This window comes from Acomys minous, assembly GCF_964271855.1.
Source record: "Acomys minous genome assembly, chromosome: 18".
NCBI lineage: Eukaryota > Metazoa > Chordata > Mammalia > Rodentia > Muridae > Acomys > Acomys minous.
Window position 1 is genome coordinate 5,417,962 of NC_140501.1, and position 23,463 is coordinate 5,441,424.

The 23,463-nt window shown below is 45.6% G+C and overlaps 1 protein-coding gene across 1 annotated transcript in view; it reads right to left on the minus strand.

Moving 5' to 3' along the window:
* Nucleotides 1–21,137, minus strand: part of CLDN10 (claudin 10) — an 80,104-nt gene extending 58,967 nt beyond the window's left edge. Inside the window, exon 1 of the mRNA XM_084767141.1 lies at nt 20,671–21,137. Within this exon, the coding sequence (XP_084623267.1) occupies nt 20,671–20,884 (214 nt within the window). The 5' untranslated portion in view covers nt 20,885–21,137. The remainder of the gene's footprint in view (nt 1–20,670) is intronic.
* Between the last annotated feature and the right edge of the window lie 2,326 nt (nt 21,138–23,463).

Sequence of the window (23,463 nt, forward strand, 5' to 3'; positions counted from 1 at the left end):
CACTGTGTGACATCACTGCATCTGTGTGAGCCCCCATTGTGTGACATCACTGCATCTGTGTGAGCCCCCTACTGTGTGACATTCCTGTTCCTGTGTGAGCCTCCCCCTGTGTGACATCACCGCTTCTGTGTGAGACCCCCCACTGTGTGACATCCCTGTTCCTGTGTGAGCCTCCCCTTGTGTGACATCCTTGCTTCTGTGTGAGCCCCACCCCCCACTGTGTGACATCCTTGCTCCTGTGTGAGCCCCGCCCCCCACTGTGTGACATCCTTGCTCCTGTGTGAGCCCCGCCCCCACTGTGTGACATCCTTGCTCCTGTGTGAGCCCCGCCCCCACTGTGTGACATCACTGCTCCTGTGTGAGCCCCGCCCCCACTGTGTGACATCACTGCTCCTGTGTGAGCCCCGCCCCGCCCCCCACTGTGTGACATCAGCACTGGATGCCTTGACTCCTTTGTAGATAGAACCTACTTGACTATTTCTGAAGCCAAAACCCGGAATCTCCACTGAGGCTGTGGTTTACACTCACAGATGTCCAGGATCCTGCAGGTGACTTCCTCCTCGGCCTCAGAGAGACAGGAGTCTCCCTGCTTGTTCTGAGGAGGTAGTTCCTTCCTCTTGGCCTGTTCCCTTCCCTCTCTTCTTCCTGAGAGCCTCAGACTGGTGGCTCCCATCAGGCCTTTCTTCTCCATGCCTGGAGGATCTTCTCCCACCTGGTTAGGATCCCTGCTCTATTGCATTGCTTTGGAAAGCTTTACTTTTAGTTTCCATTCTCACCACTGGAGGATGAGCCCTGTGTGGGTACCAGTGGGCCCTTGAGCATCTGGAGTGTCCGTCAGTGCTTTTCCAAGTCTGGTCCCTGGGCTACCAATGTCAGGATCACCTGGGAAACTTGCCGTACCAAATGGATGGCTCCAGCCCTGCCCTGCCTAGTCAGAGCTCTAGGAACAAAGCAAGAGACTGTTTCCCCAAGCACTGTAGACAATCCTGATCCTTGGGAAACCAAAGGCTGGCTGATGGAAACAGATGAGAACTGAATAAATATGACAACGCAGTTTGCCATGGACTGAACTGCAGGCAGGGTTGGTTATCTGCTGAGAGTAGAACTGCAGTCTGGCTCCCTGACCTTGTCCTGTGTGTGCAGGCCGCCTGGGCGCACACCATCTGTCCCTTCCTCAGCTCCCACTGTGCTGTGTAATCATTTGATATGGAAGTTTTAGATGTACCCCGAGGAGAAAACTAATGACCAGAGAGAGAGAGAGGCTTTGAGTTTCCGAGCACCATGTTGGGACATTCAGGCTGAACTCTGTTGCTATGAAATCTGCTTCTCACGCTGTGAAATCTGCTTCTCACGTTCTCAAGTTGAAAACAGCTGCGAGGGGCTGAACCGCTGGACGCTTGGACTCACGTCCTGCGCTCTAAGGTTGGGTCTGAGCGGTCGATGGGATCCCTGGAGCCTTTAGTTGCTGCTTGTTTAGCCCTTCGTTCTTGGGTATGCTTACTGCTGATGGGGCTAGTGTCCCCAAAAGACAGACAGAATCGTGGCGCATCTTTAACCGCAGCTCTTGAGAGGCAGAGGCAAGGATCTCGATGAGTTCAAGGCCTGCCTGGTCTACCCAGTGAGCTCTAGACCAGCTAGGACTACCCAGTGAGCCCCTGTTGGAGGAAGAGGAGGAGGAGGAGGAAGGAGGAGGACAGAGCCTTACTTGGTGAGCCCCCTAATGGGGTAGGTCACTTGGTACTGGTAGATTATAGTGCCTCTTACCATCCCTGGTCTTCACTGGCACTCTACGAATGGGGGGTTTTGTTCACTCAGTCAAAAAACTCTGAATGGCCATTTAAGAAGCCAGTATTTGTTTCCTTCAGGACTGAAGGCTACATACTCTTATAGCGTAGCAATAGTTCTCGCAAGCATGTTTACAGGGTGCTATGACAAGCCAGTCACCCGGCTTCCGGCCCTCCTCGCCTTCTCGCCTTTATCTGAGATACTTTATCTTCAACCTGTGTACCAGTGTGTCTTCATCTCTTTCTTGCTCTCAATTTTTCAAAATTCTCTTTTGGTTTGTTCAGCCCTTTCAACCTGACTTTCCTGGTCTGAAATTTGTCACGCCTAACTTACTCATCCATCAGGTCTGCAGTGAAGGCCACTTTGTGGGGAAGACGTTTCCTTCTGCCTGAGGTTAGGGCTTCATCCCGCCCTGTGAGTGTCTTTGGTCACCATCTTCTCTGTGACTCCCCCACTCTCCAGCACCCTCCTCAGAGGCTGGCCCGCACAGGGCCCGGGTCCCCGTCAGATGACTTTAGATGAACCCACCACCATCACCACTACCAAACTGAAGGGAGCATCCTTTCAAGGCTGCAGATTTGCTCCCTTGCTTCTCTTTTGCCCCTGGACTAAGAACTCAATTCCTTGAATGGGAAAAGGAACCAACAAGAGACAAAAGGGTAGAAGTCATTTATTCTTCTGGCTCAGCTGTTGTCTGGGAGGCTTACTATCTCCTGCTAACTTAGGCCTAGTTTGGAAGCTTCTAGCCTCCATTCAATCTAACCTAGGCCTAGAATGTTTTCAGCCTCTGAGACTTACTGCCTAATAAACTCACCATTACTTGTTCTTTCTGAGCTCTGGGCTGCTGGTTCAACTCAGCTGTTCTGGCTCAAACTCCTCTCCCAGCTGACTTATTCAATCTGGCTTCTCTCTAAGTGTGGAATTGCTCTGCTTGGCCTCAAACTAACTCAGCAGTCTGCTCTAATCTTCTGGCTTTTTCTCATTTTCCAGCTCATTCTGTCTTCACTTGAGTTATCTCTCTGCAACCCATCTGTCTATTACTGTCCTAGTAAAACTGCCTCTTAAGTAGCTTCCCTTTCCTCTCTCTTCTTGTGAGAGTTGGGCGTATCCTATTCTGTCAAATCTTCTCTGATCCATCACCTTTTCTGCCCCTCAGTTAAGTACCATTTTCAAATATGGGTGCTTCCTGCTACAAACTACCTTTACCTTCATTTGGGATTAAAGGCGTGTACCACTATGCCTGGATCTAAGCTTTTCTTTGCCTCATACTAGCTCTATACCAGGCTGGCCTTAAACTCAGATCTGTTTGTCTGTGTCTCCTGGATTAAAGGTGTGTTTGTATTCCAGCTGGATCACACAGACCTAGCAGGTCTTTGGATGTGATATCTTGCTAGAACAGCCATGTTCTGAATTAACACTCCTCTACACAAAAGCACACTTCAAAGAGAGCATGGCTACAAAGAGAAAGAACATAAAAGACTGTGGCACATAAAGAAGTGCACATGGCCAATGGGAAGCTGTCTGTCCGAGAGAGTCTGTCTGTCTGTCTGTCTACTTAGGAGGATTCTTGAGATAATGGCACTGTGGAGACTTTCTGCGAGGCCTTGCTCTGGCTTATTCTCGGCTGCCCTGAGCCTCTGTACACACTGTTATGAATAGGAGCTAACTCCTGACTTGGAGGACTGAGGGATTGCAGGTTGTATTTCTTTGTATAAGAATATTTGGTGGCAGTTCTGCCCCCAAACAAGCCACATTGACTGGGACAACACAAACAATGGGACTAAATTCTTGTCTAGTCTCGAGACTGCAAAGTGCATTAATGTCTTGGGGTTCATGTCCAACCTCTGCAGGGTCTTCCTCATCTGTTTCTGGGTCAACACTGTCTTCAGCTCCCCGCTCTGCTAACCTGGGAGGCAGCCACCTCCTTATCCACTGGAGACATTATGGCTGGAAATCCCCCCTGCTCTATGTAGTTTTAGGTTAACTTCATAGAAGCTGAGTCATCTGAGAGGAAGGCCCCTCAGCTAAGAAAAAGCTTCGGAAAGACTGGGCAGTAGGCAAGCCTGTAGGAAACTCTGGGGCACTTAGCCAAGGATGTGGGAGGTTTCAGCCCATTGTGGAGGTGTCATCCCTGGGCAGGTGGTCCTGGGCGCTATAAGAAAGCAGGCTGAGCCAGCCACGAGGAGCAGGCCAGCAAGCAGCACCCTCCATGGACTCCAGGCTCTCACCTGATTTGAGTTCCTGCCTTGCTGTCCCTCAATGCACAATGATTAGAAAGGTAAGCCAAATAAACCCTCTCCTCCCCAAGTTGCTTTTGGCCTTAGAGTTTTATCACAGCAAAGGGGACCCTAAGACACCCTCTATGGGTGGGTGAGGTAGTAGATTGCTGGATTAGGGAAATGGACACAAATGGCATCAACCATTAGGAGAGTCTGACTGTTATTTTAAACAAGAGATGATAATATGATTGCCTTAAATGTTCAAAGCCCCCAGCTTTTACATTGTCTTCAATTACACATCCTGGCTCATGTTTTACCTGGATAATTAAAAAGACAATACAAGCTATCCTGCTAAACAGTCAGCCAATTACTAAATACTTGCCAAATGATTGACTGAATGTCCCATAAGCATTTCTTAAGTCAGCTGAATCTTGAGATTAATGTGTCAGAATTTTCCTTGCCACTGAAGCAGGCCATGCCTTCAGCGTTGACACCAAGCGGAGGTGAGCAAAGCAGGTGGCCTCCAAGGTCCTGGCCCCCTTTACCCATCCATAGCCCCAGATCTTTGCACTTTCCTCCCACACATCAAAGCTTCATGAGTGAGATGCCCTCCCAGCCAGGTGTATAATTGATCATTAGCAGGGGAGACGCTCTTGCTAAATATAGCCGGTTAAGTTGAAGCCCCTATCCAAGGCAGCTATGTGTACAGCCTTCCCTGAACTGGCAGAAACAGGAGTTAATAAGTAGTTGGTTGTAACGCCAACTGCAGTTGGCCATAATCTTGCTGGGCATGTCATCACTGCTTTCAAAGTTGGCTGAAGTTTTTCAGTGTCATATGACTCTGGAATTTTTTTTTTTTTTTTGCCTCTATTTTTAAACCCATAATAGTTCTGAATGGTCAGAGTGGGTCTATGCCAAAGCCAAAGGATGGATGGAAGAAAACAAATCTTTGAAAGTTGCAAAAAAAAAAAAACAAAAACAAAAAACAAAAAAACCCCCACAGTTTGTTTTAGTCATCATCTTTTTGCATGATTTTCCCAATATATTTTTGAGTGTGGATGATATTACAATATCATTATCAGAAAGAAAACTTATCCTTTCATTAGAAAGAAAGATCTTTAGTACAAGAAAGAGGTAAGAACATCACATCAAAGAGCACACTCCACCCACCCCACCCCACAGTGTTTCACAGAAGCTGTTCCCCACTAAGAGAATTAGGATGCAGAAGACTAGGGACGAGGCTGGCCACCCGCCACGTGAGCAAGCTCTTGCTGCAGCTGATGCCCTGACACAGAGTTCAGTAGAGGGAGGCCTTCCCTGTATTATGATTCCTAGTTTACAGCCCATCCCTGAGGGTAAATCAAAGCAGGACTCAAGCAGCTAGTTATATCACAGCCACAGTCAACAGCATGAATGGATCCTTTGTTACGCACATGCGTGCACACATACTTGCAAGCACGCAAGTGTGCGTACACATGCATGCAGTAGTTTGTTTATACTCAGCTAGCTTTCTTCACTTTTAAACAGTTGAGAGCCCAGCCCATGAGATGGTGCAGCCCACAGGAGACTGGATCCATTAACAACCAAAGGAATCCCCACAGACATGCCCACCTGATCTAGAGAATTCCTCAGCTGAGAGTGTCATCATAGATGACTTTAAGTTGTGGGAAGATGACATTTAGAACTAACCAATACACCCACTTATCAAAGACAGGAGCACAAAGTGAATAGTAACTGCAAAGGATATTGTAATGTATTGAAAGATATGAATTATCTCTAATGTGGTGGTACATGCTTACAGTACCCTCTTCTGGGAGCCGAGGCATAGGCATCATGGGTTTCTGTCCATTTTTGGATGCACCATGAGCTTCAGATAGCCATGGCTACAGACTGAGTCTGCCTCAAGAATAAAAGAAAATAAACAAAAGATCCCTAAGCAAAAGTCTATGCATTCCTACATCTCCCCCAACAATTAACTCTCTCTCTCTCTCTCTCTCTCACACACACACACTTTAAAAATATGTGTATATGTGTATGTTGTGTTGTAGAGGTGTTGGAACATACATGTGTGGATGAGAGTGTGAGCATGTGTGCATGTATGCATGTGCACGAAGAGGCCAGAGGCTGATGGGTATCTTTCTCGATTGCTCTCCACTTGATTTGCTGAGTCAGGATCTCTTGCTGATCCTAGAGCACACTGATTCTGGCTAGTGTAGCTGGCCCTCTTGCCCTGGGTGATGTCCTGTTTCTGCGTCCCAAGCAATGGGTACAGATAGGCCACCATGCTTACAGAGCTTTTTACATAGATGTGAGGAACCCAAAGTCCAGCCCTCCTGTTGTACAGCATGCGTTTCAGCCACTGAGTCACCTCCTCCCCAGATCTTCACATCACCCTACGCTTTTGAAGGAAACTAGGATCCTCTTTAGTATTCTGAAAACCGAAAAGTGAACATAAAGAATTATGTGTTATGTTTTTCCTCTGTAGAGCTGTACTGAAACACATTTCTTTCTTTGAAATAATTCAAGATGAGAAATGCAGATGGACAGTGGGTGAGAATAACACTGTTTTACAGCTTCTAATAAAATAATGATCAAGACAAATGGATTTTAGTGACTGCTAAAGGCTTAAACACTGACAGAATTTTATAATGAACAAATCACACTGGCACATCTTCTCAACTTGCCAATGACTTTTAGTGAGAGAAGGAGAGAGGGAGAGAGAGAGACAGAGAGACAGAGAGAGGGAGAGAGACAGAGACAGAGAGACAGACAGAGAGACAGAGAGAGGGAGAGAGACACACAGAGAGAGACAGACAGAGAGGGAGAGAGAGAAAGAGAGAGAGAAGGACAGAGAGAAAGAGAGAAAGAGAGAGAGGGAAAGAGAGACAGAGATAGAGACAGGGTGGGGGTGGGGGGAGGACGGAATCAGGTCTCATAAGCCTTCTACTGAGATAACAATAAGCACAGGTGACCACTGAACAATTCAATTCATGAAGAAAAAGGAAGGCACCTGGCATCTGGTGAAACAAGCCTCTGGATTTAACTACCAGGTCCTGCGAAACACACCATTACTGCGCTGATCTTGGCTTGGCTCAAGTGGGCCATTGCAGTGTCCAGAAATTTAGTAAAACATTTTGACCGTCAGCACCTGCCACACCCAAGGACCTTTCTGTACAGCAGACTCTCTTCCCAATAGTAGAAGCCAAGAAACACTTTTCAGTCCATGTTACCAGGATAATATTGGCCTGAGACAAAAATCAGATGGACACCACAGAAAAAGAAAACCATAGACACATTCACGTGTACTTCCTTGCCTTGGTAGGCTGCTATCTGCCTTTGCAAAGGGTTATGTACATGGCGGATCCATGCCCAGATTTTCGGACTCCATTTGCCTTATAGGCATTCACACATACATCTATAGTGCATATAAGTGTGTGTGTGTGTGTGTGTGTGTGTGTGTGTGTGTGTGTGTGTGCTCTTTCTTCTGACCCCTCTGCTTCTATCCTGATTTCAAATTAGAATCTTCCAAAAGCAACACCAGCAAACCAGGAGTATTAACTTTCTCTTCAATGACTTTCACCCCAAACAAGAAAAATCTTAATGCATATAGAAGACGCGTGATAGACGTGTGTCGTGTGAATGGCTGGCTGCCCCACACACGACACCCATGAGGGTCGATGGAAGGGAGAGCAGGACAAGAGAGGGCGGAGGTAAAGGAGATTTGTAGGAGTAAAGAGCAGATGGTAAAGACAGTGGGGACCCAGCATCGAGTGGGGAAGCAAGGAAAAGGCGAAAAGAGCAAGTTCGTCTACTTGGCATGGTTATAGCGAATGTAGTTTTATATTTAAAGGGAGCAAAATTAAACTTTAACTCCCAAGGGAGGCTAAGATGGTGCAGTGGGTAAAGTGCTCACCACACAAGCCAGGTGACCTGAGTTTGCTCCCTGAACCCACATGGTGGGAGAGAGCCAACCACACAAACTTGCCCTCTGACCTCTACACATGTGCCCACAGCCACACACATCACCACAGGCGACGCAATAGAAATAACTTTAAAATTTTAGTCATTTGTTTAGTTTTATTTTATGTTTATGAACGTTTGCCACATGAGTGCAGTGCCTGTGAAGGCCATAAGAGGGCGTAAGATCGCCTGGAACTGGAATTGCATACAATGTGAGCCACCACATGGTGTTGGGAATGGGACATAGGTCCTCTGCAAGAGCAGCCAGTGTTCTACACCACTTAGTCATCTCTCTAAAACTTCGTTTTTGTTTTTGGCTTTTGTTTTGTTTTTTGTTTTGGTTTTGGTTTTTCGGGACAGGTTTCTCTGTGTATCCTTGACTGTCCTGGACTGGCTTTGTAGACCAGGCTGGCCTTGAACTCACATCGATCCACCTGCCTCTGCCTCCTGAGTGCTGGGATTAAAGAAAGGTGCCACCATCGCCCAGCTCATTTTTTTTTTCAAATAAAAAAGTAGCCTTCAATGATACACAGTTTTATTGCTTCTGTTATCACTCTAAACAAAAGCTCTCTATTCGGCCCAGTGCAGTCCTTCCATTGGTCTGGTTGGTCTCTGTTTTTGTGATCAAATCAGAGACTTTCCGCTAAGTCATCCTGAAATCAAACTTTGCTTGCTCTGTGTGCTGTTTAGTAATTAAATTAAAGTCCCAGGAAGCTTTGGATTAGAGGAATCTTCCTCCAAGCAAATCCAGGTTAGTAAGACTCCGTGACCTGTCTGAGACAGAATTCCTTCATCCAAAACATCCGGAGCGTCAGCTGGATTAATCTGCAACTCACTGGGAGATTTTTGGTTCAATTTGCTAGAGATTTTCTGTCTGCTTCTATTCCTCTTTTCAATTCAGGTCAATATGCATTTATTCAATTCTTTTATTGAAAATGATATGAAAAGTGTTACTAAGTCCAAAGAATAAAGAAAATGGCAGATAAAATGCAAGAAGAGGAGAAAAGTGTAATGAGTGAATAAATATGTTCATCCATGAATAAAAAATTTATTCATGAATAAATAAATTCATCCATCCAACAAATGAACTCACAGAGCCCTTACTTTTACTAGTCACTGGGTTATTATGCAATATAGAGAGAAACATAAGTCAATGTTTCTGTTTTGGGGGATACTGAATTTGATTTATTTTTATATAAAATGCCAATTAAACAATTTAAATTCAATGTATGCCATCAAAGTTTCCAAAAGAAATAAGCCAAGAACAATTTATTTGCACTTTAAGAGGACATGGAATAGGGCTGGTGAGATGGTTCAGTGGGTAAACATATTTACACCAAGCCTGATGACCTAAGTTTGATGCCAGAGACCCTCCCAGTGGAAGGAGAGAGCTGATTCTCCCAAGTTTTCCTCCGACCTCCATACATATGACATAATGGACAGGCACATACCCACCTGCCCTGACTTGGTCATCATGACTATGGCTAACACCTTACAGGAAACGCCTATTCACAGATGAATCAAACTTGTTCCCACTCTTAGGACCCTTGAGAAAAGTCTGTAGTCAACACAGTGGACAAACAAGAGAGGGGTAGGGGACGAGGAAGAGAAGATGTTGGGGCAGAGGGAGAGAGGCAAGGGATGGAGAGAGGTGATCAGAGGCCAGCAGGGTAGAATAAGACTGGGGGGGGGGGGCGGGAACAACGTGTTCTGAAAATCCTCAACGGGAACAGTGTATACATCAGCGTTGTTGTTGAGAGAGGTGTGCAGGGGACTTCTTGGACACGGCACTTGCGTGAAACAAGCTGTTCACTCTCCTTGCTTAGCTTGAGGCAAGCCCAATGGGGATTTGAGGCTGATAAGGACACGGTTAGAACAAGCCATAGCTCAGCTGAGAGGAGTCTGCCTTCCTCTGCCTGGTAGGGAGGAGCAGGGAGTTGAAGAGGAGGTATTCCCGGAGAAGCCCCTGGAAAAGCCTGGGGCTTCAGCCTAGACTCCATCAGACTGGGACATTAATGTAAATGTCAGCATCGCTCCCAGAGACCGCACGCTTTCGTGGAAAGGAAGAAGAAAAGTAAGATGTGAGAGAGGTTAGAAGGTCAAGAAAGCATTGGGCACAGAGTAAGAATCAATGTGTGTGAGCACACAGAGAAGACCCAGGAACTTAAGTTAATAATGAAAGCAATTTACGGGCCTTCTACAAACCTGAGGGAGAAGAGTTGAGTTGGCCGGTTTGAGTAATTAAGGAAGGAAGAGAGTAGCTAAGAAAATCCTGCCAGGAAGCAACTCCAGAGAGGAAACAGCCTATTGTTGGGAAATTATTTCCTCTTCCCATCTCGCTCACTGGAGCTGGGGAGCAAGACACGAAAGAACACCATTTCCAAGGCAATCATGCTCGGCCCCGGCTGTGACAGAGATAAAACCTCCATGCTCCCAGCTATCTCGGGAGGGCCACACGGCTAGCAATTTGGTCTGCGGGCAGTGAATGGCACCACATGTTTACCTTGCACTTTGCTGATGTGCTCTTGGCATTCAGAAACTCATAGCAACGTCCATGTGGCCTGGCCACTCTGAAGTCCTGCAGATGAGGAGCCAGGGAGCCCATTTTCTGCTGATGGTGGTCATGCATGGCTGGACAAGACTGACCACCGCATCCATTATCTGAGAGTCATTAATTACCATAGAGGGACTCAGCCTACAGTCCCTCAGAAGACTCTGGCATCCAGAGTTAAGGTTAAGCCTGGTACAAGGAGTCACTACAAAGCTCACAGTATTTTTAAAATGAAACAAATGGACCCCATGTATGACTGGCAAGTACACACACACACACACACACACACACACACACACACACACACACACACATACACACACAGTGTTCTTACCACCATGTCTCCCCACCCCACCCCATTTCCCCCCAACATTCTCACCGCTTACTCAACCCTCTCCAATAGCTCTTCGCAAGGCACCAACAAGAAAAAGCAAGTGGCAGTGTGAGAGAGAACTAACCAGGTTGAGGAAAATGTGGAGACCAGGCAGCATGGTTAGTCACTGAGTTCAGAGTGGGCACTGGGTTAGGAGGCAGCCACCAGGCAAGCTGGTATCAGGGAATGTGACAGTCACGTGAACGGTCTCCTGCCTGAAACCCAGGCAGACAGGACAGAGGCCAGATTCAGACAGGAGAGTGGTATCAGCTGATCTCTCGGGCCTTAACCACCCAGCTGAGTCAGTTCTGTGGGGACACAGGAATCTCTCAGAGCAGCAGAAATCTCAAGATAGGACCTGCGTGGGGCTTGCTGTGCGTGTAATGGGGAGCAGCTAGCTGGAGCAAGATAAGAAAATAGCCCACCCCATCTGTTTTACTCTAACTACATAGTCCATGATACAGAGAAAATCACTCTCCTTATGGGTAGCCAGGCTGCTCTTATTCATGGTTTATATTTGGTACATATAAGTAAATAAGAAATATCGACCAACAGCAGTTCATGAAGAAGCAGGCGTCAGCTGTTTGTACTCTCAGCCCCACACCCCAGGCCTGGAGTTGCAAACAGTCATTCTGTTCCACAGCAAAGGTTGTGTGGTTTCCGGAGAAGCTCAGAATGCCGTATCACACCTTGAGAGCTATTATTTCCTACGTTTGGCTCTGTCACATATTAACATCTGGATTTACAGAGTGACATCAGCATGCCGTGTGTATTACAATAGCGAGCCAGCTGGAGGGCCTCTGGGCCTGTAGCCATTTTCCGTGCAGTAACCCAGTCTACCGTGGGACACTCTGTAGAAATTTCTTCTCCAAGGGATCCTTAATCTTTGTAACATCTACTCCTAAATCCCACTGTCCTTCCCCCCCGCCCCCCTTCACATTTCTTCCCCATATGAAATCCTAAATGTCACGGCCTACCTCATCCGCCTGGCTGTGTCCTCCGGATGAGTGAATGCGAGTAGTTTAGGAGGTAACTATCTGCCCAGGCCCTGTCTCTAGCGTGTAAAGTTGACACACAAACCAGTGAGTACAGTGAGCAACTCTAATTAAAACCAGTAGGTCATACACACAATCTTCACACAGGACAGATCCCATCAGACACTCAAAGCTTACCACAACCTTGTAGCCTCCGAGTCCTTCAAGCTGAGGTCTAATCCTGTCTTCGAGTTTAAAGGTCCCCAGCAATTTCTTCATTATTTATGTCTGCAGCCAGTCTTCAATCAACCCATGGGTGTGCCCTGGCCTGTCTGGTCTTCAGTGTCATGGGTGTGGCCTGTCCTGTACAGTCTTCAGTGTCATAGGTATGGCTTGTCCTGTCCAGTCTCCAGTGTCATGGATGTGCCCTGGCCTGTCCAGTCTTCAGTGTCATGGGTGTGCCCTAGATGCTTCCTGTGGGTGTGGTTCTTTTCTGCTTTTAGGCTTTTGTTGCATGTGCCAGGTATGTTCTGCATACCACTCACACATTAACTCACCCCCACTCCTGAGGGAGATAACACCCCCCAGGCTACAGACCAGGGAGCTCAAGTTTTTGGTATTCTACCTCAAGTCACACAGTAAGTTGTGGGGCTGGGTGACACCCTCTCTCTTGCCCTCCCTTGGCAAAAGCCTGCTGTCTTTCCAAGTAATTTCAGCATTAACTCTTCTGGGAATTATATGTACCTTGTGTTTAATCACCGTGTAGCCCTAACCATTTGAGGCTATTTGCTGAATATTGGCCTCGCTCTGTGCTCCTCAGACAGGTTCATATGCTGTTCCCCACCAAACACAGAGTACATATTCTATGACAGGAATCTAATGCCTCCTCTAATGACAGGACGCATTGATGAATCAACAAATTAAATCCCACAAGATCCTTTGGCACTGTAGCACAGCAATGTCAATTGTCAACCCTTGGTAATCAAATTCGCCTATAATACAAAAATCCGACAAAGGCTGTTAATTGCAGAGCAGCTGGCTAATTAACTCAAGCTCAATTAAGAGCGATTTGGTTTTCTGTAATGAGCATTATCTCAAAATACACAGGAGTGAGATGTTTTAGAATGAGTGCAACATTTTCCTGGAAAATGTCCTTCCTTGAGGAGACCGAGGAGATGGTTGAGCACAGATGCACATCTGTGCACACGTGAGGGCCTGAGCTTGATTCCGGTGCCCAAGTAAGGAGCGTGGTAGCATGCACTGTGAGCCCAGTGCTCAGAGGCAGAAGCAGGAGGATCCTGGGATTTGCTGTTGACCTCTGACCCTCACATACATCTGCATGCATGTGTATCTGCATACACACACACATGCATGGATTTGTGCATACATACTGGCACACATGCACAAAAATGGTTTTAAGTTACCTTTTGAGTATCTTCCCCTTATGATGAGACTTGTCTGTGACGTGTTAGGTGACAGAATTGTACAGTAGGCATTTAGGAGAGGTGACTGGGCAACACACAGGGAGTGAGGAATGCTAGGAAAGTTAAACATGAGCTCTCTTTATACAAAATATTTGTCAACAAAAAGCTGCTGCGAGTTAGACGTGTGTGCTAAGCCTCAAGGAGGGATGGAACAGCAAAGCACTGCCCAGCTGACACCTGCATAAACACAGACCCAGAGTCTGATGTTGATATGGTATTGGCTGTGTTTTCTCATTTTCTGTGCCCTCTGTACTGTAGTTACTCAAGACCTCTGCTGACCAGGTGAAGAACATTCTGCCCCAGAGCTAACTACCCCTCACACACAGTACAGCACCTCTGCAGACACGCTTTTCAGACGGCAACCAGTCAAGAGCCATTTCACCAATGTCTCCTTATCCAGTTCTCACACCCTAAGCTCCTGATTGCCAGGAACCAGACAGCCCGCGCCTCAGCGCTTGCTAAAATCCTTCAAACTGATGGATACCAAATGTTTCCAAGCCAATGACTCTGTCCAGCCCAGTTCTTTCCTGAAAAGACACAGGCCCACGCTCAACAGCCTCATAGTTCCTCAGAGGTCTTTGCAGGCAGGCAAACCCCATCCTTTCTTAGGGTCTGTGGGTATGAAAAGCCCTTTCACTACACTTTACAGGCAATTGTGTGGTATGTGTCTCACACAGCTGATTGAAAGAATCCCAGCACATTTAAAAATGCATTATGTGACAATGTCATGTAATAGAAATCCTGCTTCAGCCTTCCCCTACAAAATGCACTACAGCCATGCTCCCACGTGGGGACCCAAGGCATTCTCCCACATGGGGACCTAAGCCACGCTTCCACGTGGGGACCCAAGGCATGCTCCCACGTAGGGACCTAAGCCACGCTTCCACGTGGGGACCCAAGGCATTCTCCCACGTGGGGACCTAAGCCACGCTTCCACGTGGGGACCCAAGGCATGCTCCCACGTGGGGACCTAAGCCATGCTTCCACATGGGGACCCAAGGCACGCTCCCATGTGGGGACCTAAGCCATGCTTCCACATGGGGACCCAAGGCATGCTCCCATTTGTCTTTGAGTTCCAAAAGGCAGCTTCTGAGACCTTGGTTGGAAACACTTAAAGACGCATTCACAGAAGTAACTACCACCGCTTATAGCGAACCTCCTTTGTGACAGGTAGTCACAGTGCACTTTACCTGTGTCATGCCAAGTAACTGCCATATAACAAGCATGCTGTAGGCTGGGAAGGTGGCCAACTGAGTAAGGGCGCTTGCTGTGTGGGCATGAGGACCCAAGACAGAGCCTACACAGAAGCCAGATGTGCTGTCCGAGTCTATAATCCCAACGCTCCTATAAGGCATGGACATAGAAGACTCCCCAAAAGCTCAGGAGCCAGCTTGTCTTTGTGTGCAGCAGAAAAGCCACCGAGAAAGCTTATCTCCGGGTAGGAGGTAAGGATTGACACAAGTCCATCTTTTGACCATCACATATGTACAGGTATGTGTGTACCTGCACTCACACCCAAGGATGCATACATGTGCTTGGGTGCTCACACCAGGCACCACACGCAAACACACACGGACATGGCGGCAGCCTCAGGGACTCTGAGGATACGCCCTGGGTCTCTCCGTGAAGATTTACTGATGGCAGGAAGATATTTTGAAAACTCTGGGCTTCCACGAATGAAAACTTTACCCCGTGCTGACTTAGGCTTTCAGCTTCGGTGTTGGCTACTTTGACATGTGATGCCAGCTTGGTTTCAGTACCATCATTATTGCTATGGGCTGCGTAAAAACAAACAAGCAAACAAACCCACAGGCTCAACATGTGTGCCAGAAAGGCTTAAGTCCTCAAACTTTACACCTCTCCCTCCTCCCCAATCCCACCTTTGAGAGCCCAATGTGGGCAAATGCATATACAAAAGTTAAAATCTAGCATCTATATATGAGGGGGAAAAAACAGACAGAACTTGTCCTTCTGGGTCTAGGGTATTTCATTTAAGATGATAATTCCCAATTCTGATCCTTTTGCAAGTGTCACGATTCATTTTTCTGTGTGCCTTTATGGAGCTATTGATAAGGAAGCCAGAAGAAGGTCCACTTGCCCTGCAACTTCCTCCTCTGAAATCCTGGAACATTTGCCTGGTTGTTTGATACTATTTTTAAAAAGATTTGTTTTTAAAAAATATTTATTTTTTATTATTATGTAGACAGTGCTCTGCATGCATATATGTCTGCATGCCAGAAGACGGCACTAGATCTCATTACAGATGGTTGTGAGCCACCATGTGTTTGCTGGGAATTGAACTCAGGACCTCTGGAAGAGCAGACAGTGCTCTTAACCGCTGAGCCATCTCTCCAGCCCCAAGATTTGTATGTTTTAGTTTGTGTGTATGACTTTTATTTTATATGCATGCCAGGTTACTATGTAGGTCAGAAAAAGACACTGGATTCCCAGCAGGTAGAGTTAAAGAGAGATAATTCTAAACAGTCAGATGCATGGAGATCCAGTAACGGATAAGGGAACAATTAAGTCCTAATTCCGTGAGTGACGACAACAGAGAAGCCTCTTATAGCTCCAGTCCTTCCCGGACTTCTGCGGCCAGCCGTGAAGCAGTAGGAAGCTCTTTGGGTTAAGAGATGCACTGAGGGACTGCTAGAGCCTGGTCCTCCCACTTTATGGAGGAGGAAATTTATGTATGAGTCAAAGAGCTGTGGCTCAAGTCTAAGTGTTACAGCTGCTGAGTGAGAGAGACTGGCCTCAGACCAGTTCGCTGAGTTCACGCCTGACAGTCTTACTTTGGAAACTCATTCGTCCATTCGGCTCTCTGCAGCCTTTGTCCGGGTTGTAACTTTGCCCTCACCTTAGACTTTCTTATCCACTGCTGTGGCCACCTCCCCCCCCCCCCACTTTACAAATATAGCAGAGTTTGCTGTGCACTAGGAGCATAGGGCACATATAAAGATGGCCCACCTGTCCCAGGGGACTTCCGGTTGGCTTTAATTCCCTCCAAGGGAAAGTTAGCCTCCCTCAGAAGCATAGGTGCTTTTCAGTTTCTAAAGGACTGGGCCCAGGACTCCCTGGTGATTAGTAAAATCATGAAATACACACATCTCTTACATAAAAGGGCACAGTATTTGCATATGACAAAGATATAGCTTCCTGTTGGTTTCCTGTAAACTCTAGCTGACAATGCACCACACAATAGGACTGCCTAGCAAACATCTGTTATGGTGAAATTTTAGCATATATTGATTGGGGAGCGGGGAGGAAAGTCTACATGTTTGATACAGGTATTTCTTTTCTAAGGAAATTGTGATCATCCCAGTGTGGAGGTGCACTCAGGAGGCAGAGGCAGGCGAGCTTTGTGAATCTGAGGCCGGTCGTGAGTTCGACGACAGCCGGAGCCACATAGAGGGACCCTGTCTCAAAAACCAAACAAAACTAAATAAAAATTTTTTATCAAAGTTGATTGAACCCATGAATGTGGAACAAGTAACTTCTTCCTTCCTCGTGGGCAATGTTTCCTGTCCTGCCTCAGAAACATCCACCACTATGAACATTGATGTGAGAGAAAAAAACACAAGAAACAACACACGGCTTATGGTGGCCTTGTGTCTGAAGATGACGAATTAATTAGCTATTGAATTTGAAGCAGGAAGCTTTTTTTTCAGGCCACAGGAGAATTAAATTACAGGTGTCTCTGGAGCTTTCCAGAAGAAATACATTTCAGGACTGTTGGCGGAAATGCCCCACATTCTTTATAATAACTATGCGCGGTCCACATCCGAAGGGCAGACACATCTGCCAAGCTATGGGTTTTCGCATCAAATCCTCACAGGGTGGGAATGACGACAGAGTTAAACAGTTCCCTCTAACACTGCACTTCAATTTTTATATTGGATCTCTACTATATAGAACCACCATCCACCTCAGTGGTCCCTGAGTATGCTGGCTAAGACCGGATAGAATTGTTATTAATGTAAAGCATCCCTTTGATCACCATGGCTGAGCTGGAGCATCCCGCCTACAAGAAGGGATGGTGGGTAAGGAAGACACACAGCCATCAAGCGAGGAAACGCAGGCAGCCTCTCAAGTGTTTTTCCTGTTGTATTTTGTTTCAGAGGCAGATGAACTAGGTTAAAGCTAAGAAAGGTTGTCTCGGGTTGTCAAGATAGGGCTAAACGACTTTTCTGCTTAAAATCCTACAAGCGCGCCCCTTCCTTGCTGTCATCCTATCTCAGCTCATAGTTCCTGTGGCTGCTGGCAGGGCATTTTGTTTTTCCTGCTTCTCACTGTTGGCTGTGATAGAAACAAACAGTTAACTGTGGTAGCCATGGCCCTGATGTCCCTAGGAAATTTAAATCTCCTTTGGAAATAGGAATCAATCCTGAGATCTGGGAATGCACATATCCCTTATGTAAAAGGACATCGTATTTGCATATGAATGTGTGTATCTTCCTGTGAATTTCAAAACTACTGTAGGTGATAATCCTCATGTTGAAAACAGTTTTTGCAGTAACTGAATATTTATGTATTTAGTGTTCATGCATGCAGTGTGTTTGGATCCTGTCTACCTGCATTCCTTCCTTCCTTCCTCTCCAACTCCTCCCCTATCTCTACCCTGCCCAACTTCATAAGGGCACATGGCCTCTCTCTCCCTCTCTCTCTTTAAATCTAGCACTCACTGAGTCCCTTTAGTGCTACCCGAATTTCATGGGTATGAGTCTGGGACATGGGCAGCATCTCAGGCCTGCATCCCTGAAGAAAATGGCAGCTCCTCAGATGATGGGGGAGGGGTCACGAGTCCTTTGCCATCCACACTGGGACTTGGACTGACTTGGTCTTGTGCATGAGGTCCCAGCTGTTGTGCGTTCACATGTGCACTGAGCTATCATGTCCAACAGCTACTGTGTCAACACAGACATCCATTCCTCAGGCCCTTCAAATCTTTCGTCTCCCTCTTCTGCAAGGATCCCTGAGGCTTTAGGTAGAGCAGGTGGGATTCTGAGGTCCTGTTTGGAGCTGAGCTCTTAAGAGCCCCCTGTTCTCTCTAGACTGACCTGTGCTTGATCTCTGAATCAATCACGTAACCTGTGAAAAAGAGCTTCTCTGATGAGATTTGGGAGATGTACTAGTCCATGGGTAAAAAGAAGTGAATTTTTGAGACATTGCCTCACTCTGTAACCTAAGATGACCTCAAAGGCATGCCAATCCTCCTGGCTCTGCCTCCTGGAGTACTGAGATTATAGGCATGAGCCAGCATACTCGACTACCTTGTGTGTTTTGACAGAAACACTGCAAGCCAAGAGTTTTCAAACTACCTCTTCTTATGCAAACAATATACAACATTTTTAGAATATATTATTTTCATTATCGAGAAGATCAATTAAAAGAGAAATGTAGGGGCCAGTGAGAAGTCTTGGCACATAACATTGTTTGCTGTAGAAGTCTGACAACCTAAGTTCAGTCCCTGAGACCAAAGTAAAGGAGGAAGGAGTGAAGTGCCTCCATAAAGATTTCTGTGACCTCCACGCATGCTTTGGCATGTGTATACCTACACACACACACACCATCATGATGATGCTTCACATTTTTAAAAGTTAAGTTTTAAGGGTAGATTGTTATTTAGACTCCTGTAGCCCTGTTTAATAATAACATTTCTAGCTGTGTATTTTCTGAGCTACATTGGGAAGTAACCACTGAAGTCAATGGAAATCTGCCATGGTTCTTTAAGCCACTTGGGGCCAAGACTGAGCATGTGTTTTTCTCAACAACTAGGTTTCATTGAGGGATACAGAATAAGGCACAATAGTAAGAGGTATTTGTTTAAAATATATGTCCAGTTAAGAATAAAGGAACAGACGCACCCACATACTGCTCAAGGTAGGGGTGGGCTAAGATGAGAAAAAGAGGTTGAGGCGTGCAGAGCAGTCGTGGCTATGTACTCTTCTTTTCCTTCAGTTTTTCTCCCTGTTCCAGGAGAAGTTTTCTTTTCTTTTTTTTTTTTAAATTAATTTATTCATATTACATCTCAATAGTTATCCCGTCCCTTGTATCCTCCCATTCCTCCCTCCCTCCCATTTTCCCCTTACTCCCCTATGACTGTGACTGAGGGGGACCTCCACCCCTGTCTATGCTCATAGGGTATCAAGTCTCTTCTTGGTAACCTGCTATCCTTCCTCTGAGTGCCACCAGGCCTCCCCATCCAGGGGACATGGTCAAATATGAGGCACCAGAGTATGTGTGAAAGTCAGTCTCCAGGGGAAGTTTTCTATAGAGGAAATAATGGCGTTGGAATCTCAAAAGGAACATGGAGCCGATGAGAGAGACAACGCTATTCCTCTAACAGATTCTAGGAAAGCAGTGCTGCCTGAGGGCTTGCCTGGGCGAGCCACACTTGGGCGCACCCGTAGCCTGTTACAGGTTATCGGCTGGCTGTTCTGAAGTAGGTGTCCTTGGTACTCACCAGAGACTAATGATGTGCAAACTTGACATAAGTAAAATATTATGCTTTACTAACTTCTAGTTAAATTTTTATTTACTTACTTTCTTACTGAGACCAAGGTACAGTTTTGCCTTGTACCTTGTAGGAAGTCTGTAGCTTAACAAGACTCAGGCAGAGCTTGAAACTCAACCAACCTACATCGTGCGGAGTGTTTGCAGCAGTGTGCGCTCTTCAGCAAGGGAAGGCAGATGGCGCTTACTAAGAAGTTATAAAGCAAATTACAGTTGTTTTTCTGGAGGCCTCTAAAGTGTGCAAATGTCTTTAAAAACAACAAAGCAGTCCTCTTTAAGACCCAGAGCTTGGAAGAGGAAAGATTACACACATGTGAGAAGCAGACAGAAAGAAAGAACCGAAAGGGACTTGCACGGCACTCACTTCCTTTCAATTAACGAACGGCATTTGTGCCCCTGTTATTTTATCACTAAACATGGTTCTAAAGAAGAAAACATGGAGACTTCTCTGACATTTGAATTATGTCCTTCATTCAGTGTTTTTCTTCAGGAGAGACAATGAAAGTTCACAGGGTAGAACCCTTGTGAAGATTTCTCTCACGAGCTCACTCATCGATGATTAAAACCAGGTCTTAAGCCAGCGCAGTTGTTTCCACCCTTTGCATTGGAGTCTGTTCCTGGAATCAACCAGGTCTACAAGACCCCCAAGGGGTCTTTTCCTTTGGCCAAATCAACAACTTAATTCTTCTAGCCAATAGAGACCCCATCCACCAGAGGTGAAGTGCGGCAGAGAGCGGGCAGCCAGCTGACTCAGCTCAGGAAGGGGAAGGCAACTTTTCGCTCCAGCTTCAAACACGACTTTGATACTTACCTTCTACTTTGAAGATAGTAAAATGTGGCCGGCAGTGGAAGGAGCCCAAGGCGTTGCCTGCGCAGTTCATCCACAGACCCTGGTAAACCCAGGTGGCGGTTATCACAGAAGACGCACGGGTGGTCACTCTCCACTCATTGGATGTGGTAGCTGCAACAAGGGCACCAAACCCACCAACACCGCACATCAGAGCTGAGATCTGTGCCCAGGACATGTCGCTCAGCCTGGCCTGGAGTCACAGTCCAGACAGAATGCTTTGGTGGCCTAGGCATGCAGCTGCCGGACAGAACTCCCACAAATGTTACAGCCAGCCCATGAGGGTAGGTGACAATACTTCATACTCCAATGGCTTTGACGTTCAGGAATTTAGGATAAAGTGTAACGCACTAACGGCATCTTAGAGATAGCCTAGAATAATCTTTCTAACTCCCTGCTGAGATACCAAAGTTTCGCAGATGAATTTTCAAGGTTTTGGTACTGCAGATATTTTTTTGTTAGCACCATAGTTAATGCTTAATTCTCTGTTAGCTTGACGGTTAGCGAACCATGCAATGATCAGACATTACAAAGGGCAGATTGTACAGTAACACTTAAAGGCTCTTATTTGACTAGTTTCTTTAAGTTGACATGTCTTTGAAGGTTTCCATGAATGAGGTCATACTGTACAGATTCTCCTGTAACCCTTTTTTATGAGATCTATCTGTGGCGTGAGTGTAGCTGTCCAACTCAACCAATAGCGGGATACAGTAGTTCAGCCACGTTGAGATGAATATGGCTCCTAGAACATCTGGCCAAGCTCAAACACTACTGTGCGTTTTCAAACCCTGGTGCAGCCGAGTGAGGCTCCCCAGGGTATAGTTTAGAAGATGACGTGGCAGTGTGTTGTGGACACATCTTCATAGATGATTCTTAATTACTCTCCTGTATAAATCCAGCACACATCAGCCATCACAATGAGCAATTCCTCTCCTGATTACTAATGCTTGGCGTTGTGGGGCTGACAGAGTTTGAAAACTGTAGCCAACTTGATGAAGATTTAAAAGATTATCTTATAAAGCAGTAGTCTCATGGCTGGGGCATCTGTTTTGTCTGACTGCTAATTAACTGTGGTTTTTTGTTTGTTTGTCGTAAAATGTGCCATTTTTGCTAGTTAATCTGTTGCATTGTTTTGAGTTGTTCAATTAGTTTTTAATTCTATAAATTTGGGATAAAAATCTTTTAATGGTATGCTGTAAATTTCTTCCCTGTTTGTGAGTTATTTAGGGGGTCATTTGAGAAAGTCTTTACTTTTAAAATCTCTCTCTCTGTCTGTCTCCATGTGTGAGCATGTATGCACTCACACTTGTGTGTATGTGATGTGTGTGCAAGTGTGTGTGCGTGTGTTTGTGTGTGAGACTGAGGGCATATGTGTGCTGCATGTAGAGGTCAGAGGTCAGCTATAGTGCTGACCACCTGTCTTTTCCACCTGTGGGTCTGCTGCTGCTTTGCCACAGAGCTCCCCAGATTATCTTGCCCGTGAACTCACGGGGATTCTCTGCCTTGTGATTTGCCATGCATTTTATGTCTTGACAATGAAAAGGGAATTCTAAGGGGTTTTATCAAGTAGCCCCTTCTGTCACAGTGTATTTGCAACATTTCCTCTGTCATATCTGGTTCCAGTATTTGTATGGCCTGGTTTTACATTCATTCTCCTCTTTTTTCCTCTGGTCATCCCATAACATTTGATACACCTCCTTAAGTGCTCACATCGTATAAATATATTTAAGAGATTTTGGTGAACATCTTACCTTGCCTTTTTTTTTCAAGTGTTTTTTGCTATTCTTTCTTTATTTAAAATGGATGTATCAAGTTATGCGTGTACACTCATATACTGGGATATTTATTGATAATTATCTTTCTTGCATCTATTCATCAATTTGAAGTAAACACTATAAAATTGGATCTCTTTTTTCATAAACAATATCAATAATACATGTGCTCATATACTTAATCCATCTTTTTTATTTTTTATTTATTTATTTTTAAAGCGTTTGTTTGAGCCTATATAACGGCTTGTCTCATGCGGAAGAGAACACCAGAATAGGTTAGACTTTCTTGCTATAGCAAGCTCAAATTGTGTCCATCTTTTTTCTTTAAAGATGTGTTCTTGTTTATTTGTGTGTGTATTTGTACATGCTGGTGTATGTGTGTTCATATCATTTCCTGAGGACAGAGGGCAGAGACAATTTTCTGGAAGTCAGTTCTCTTCTTCTACCATGTTTTTGAAGTAGAGTTCCTCTTGTTTCTGTTGCTTTGTTAATGACAGAAGCTCATTTTACCTTATTATTTTATTTGTGTGTATATATAGGTGTGTTTATACATGTGTGTATGTGTGTATATGTGTATCTGTGTGCATGTGTGTATGTGCATTTCTGTATGTATATGTGTGTATAGCTGTGTGTGTGCATATGTATGTGTATCTGTGTGCATGTGTGTGTGTGCATTTCTGTATGTATATGTGTGTATAGCTGTGTGTGTGCATATGTATGTGTATCTGTGTGCATGTGTGTATGTGCATTTCTGTATGTATATGTGTGTATAGCTGTGTGTGTGCATATGTATGTGTATCTGTGTGCATGTGTGTATGTGCATCTCTGTATGTATATGTGTGTATAGCTGTGTGTGTGCATATGTATGTGTATCTGTGTGCATGTGTATATGTGCATTTCTGTATGTATATGTGTGTATAGCTCTGTGTGTGCGCCTGTGTGTCTTCATGTGTCTGTGTGTGTATTTGCGTATCTGTATGTATAT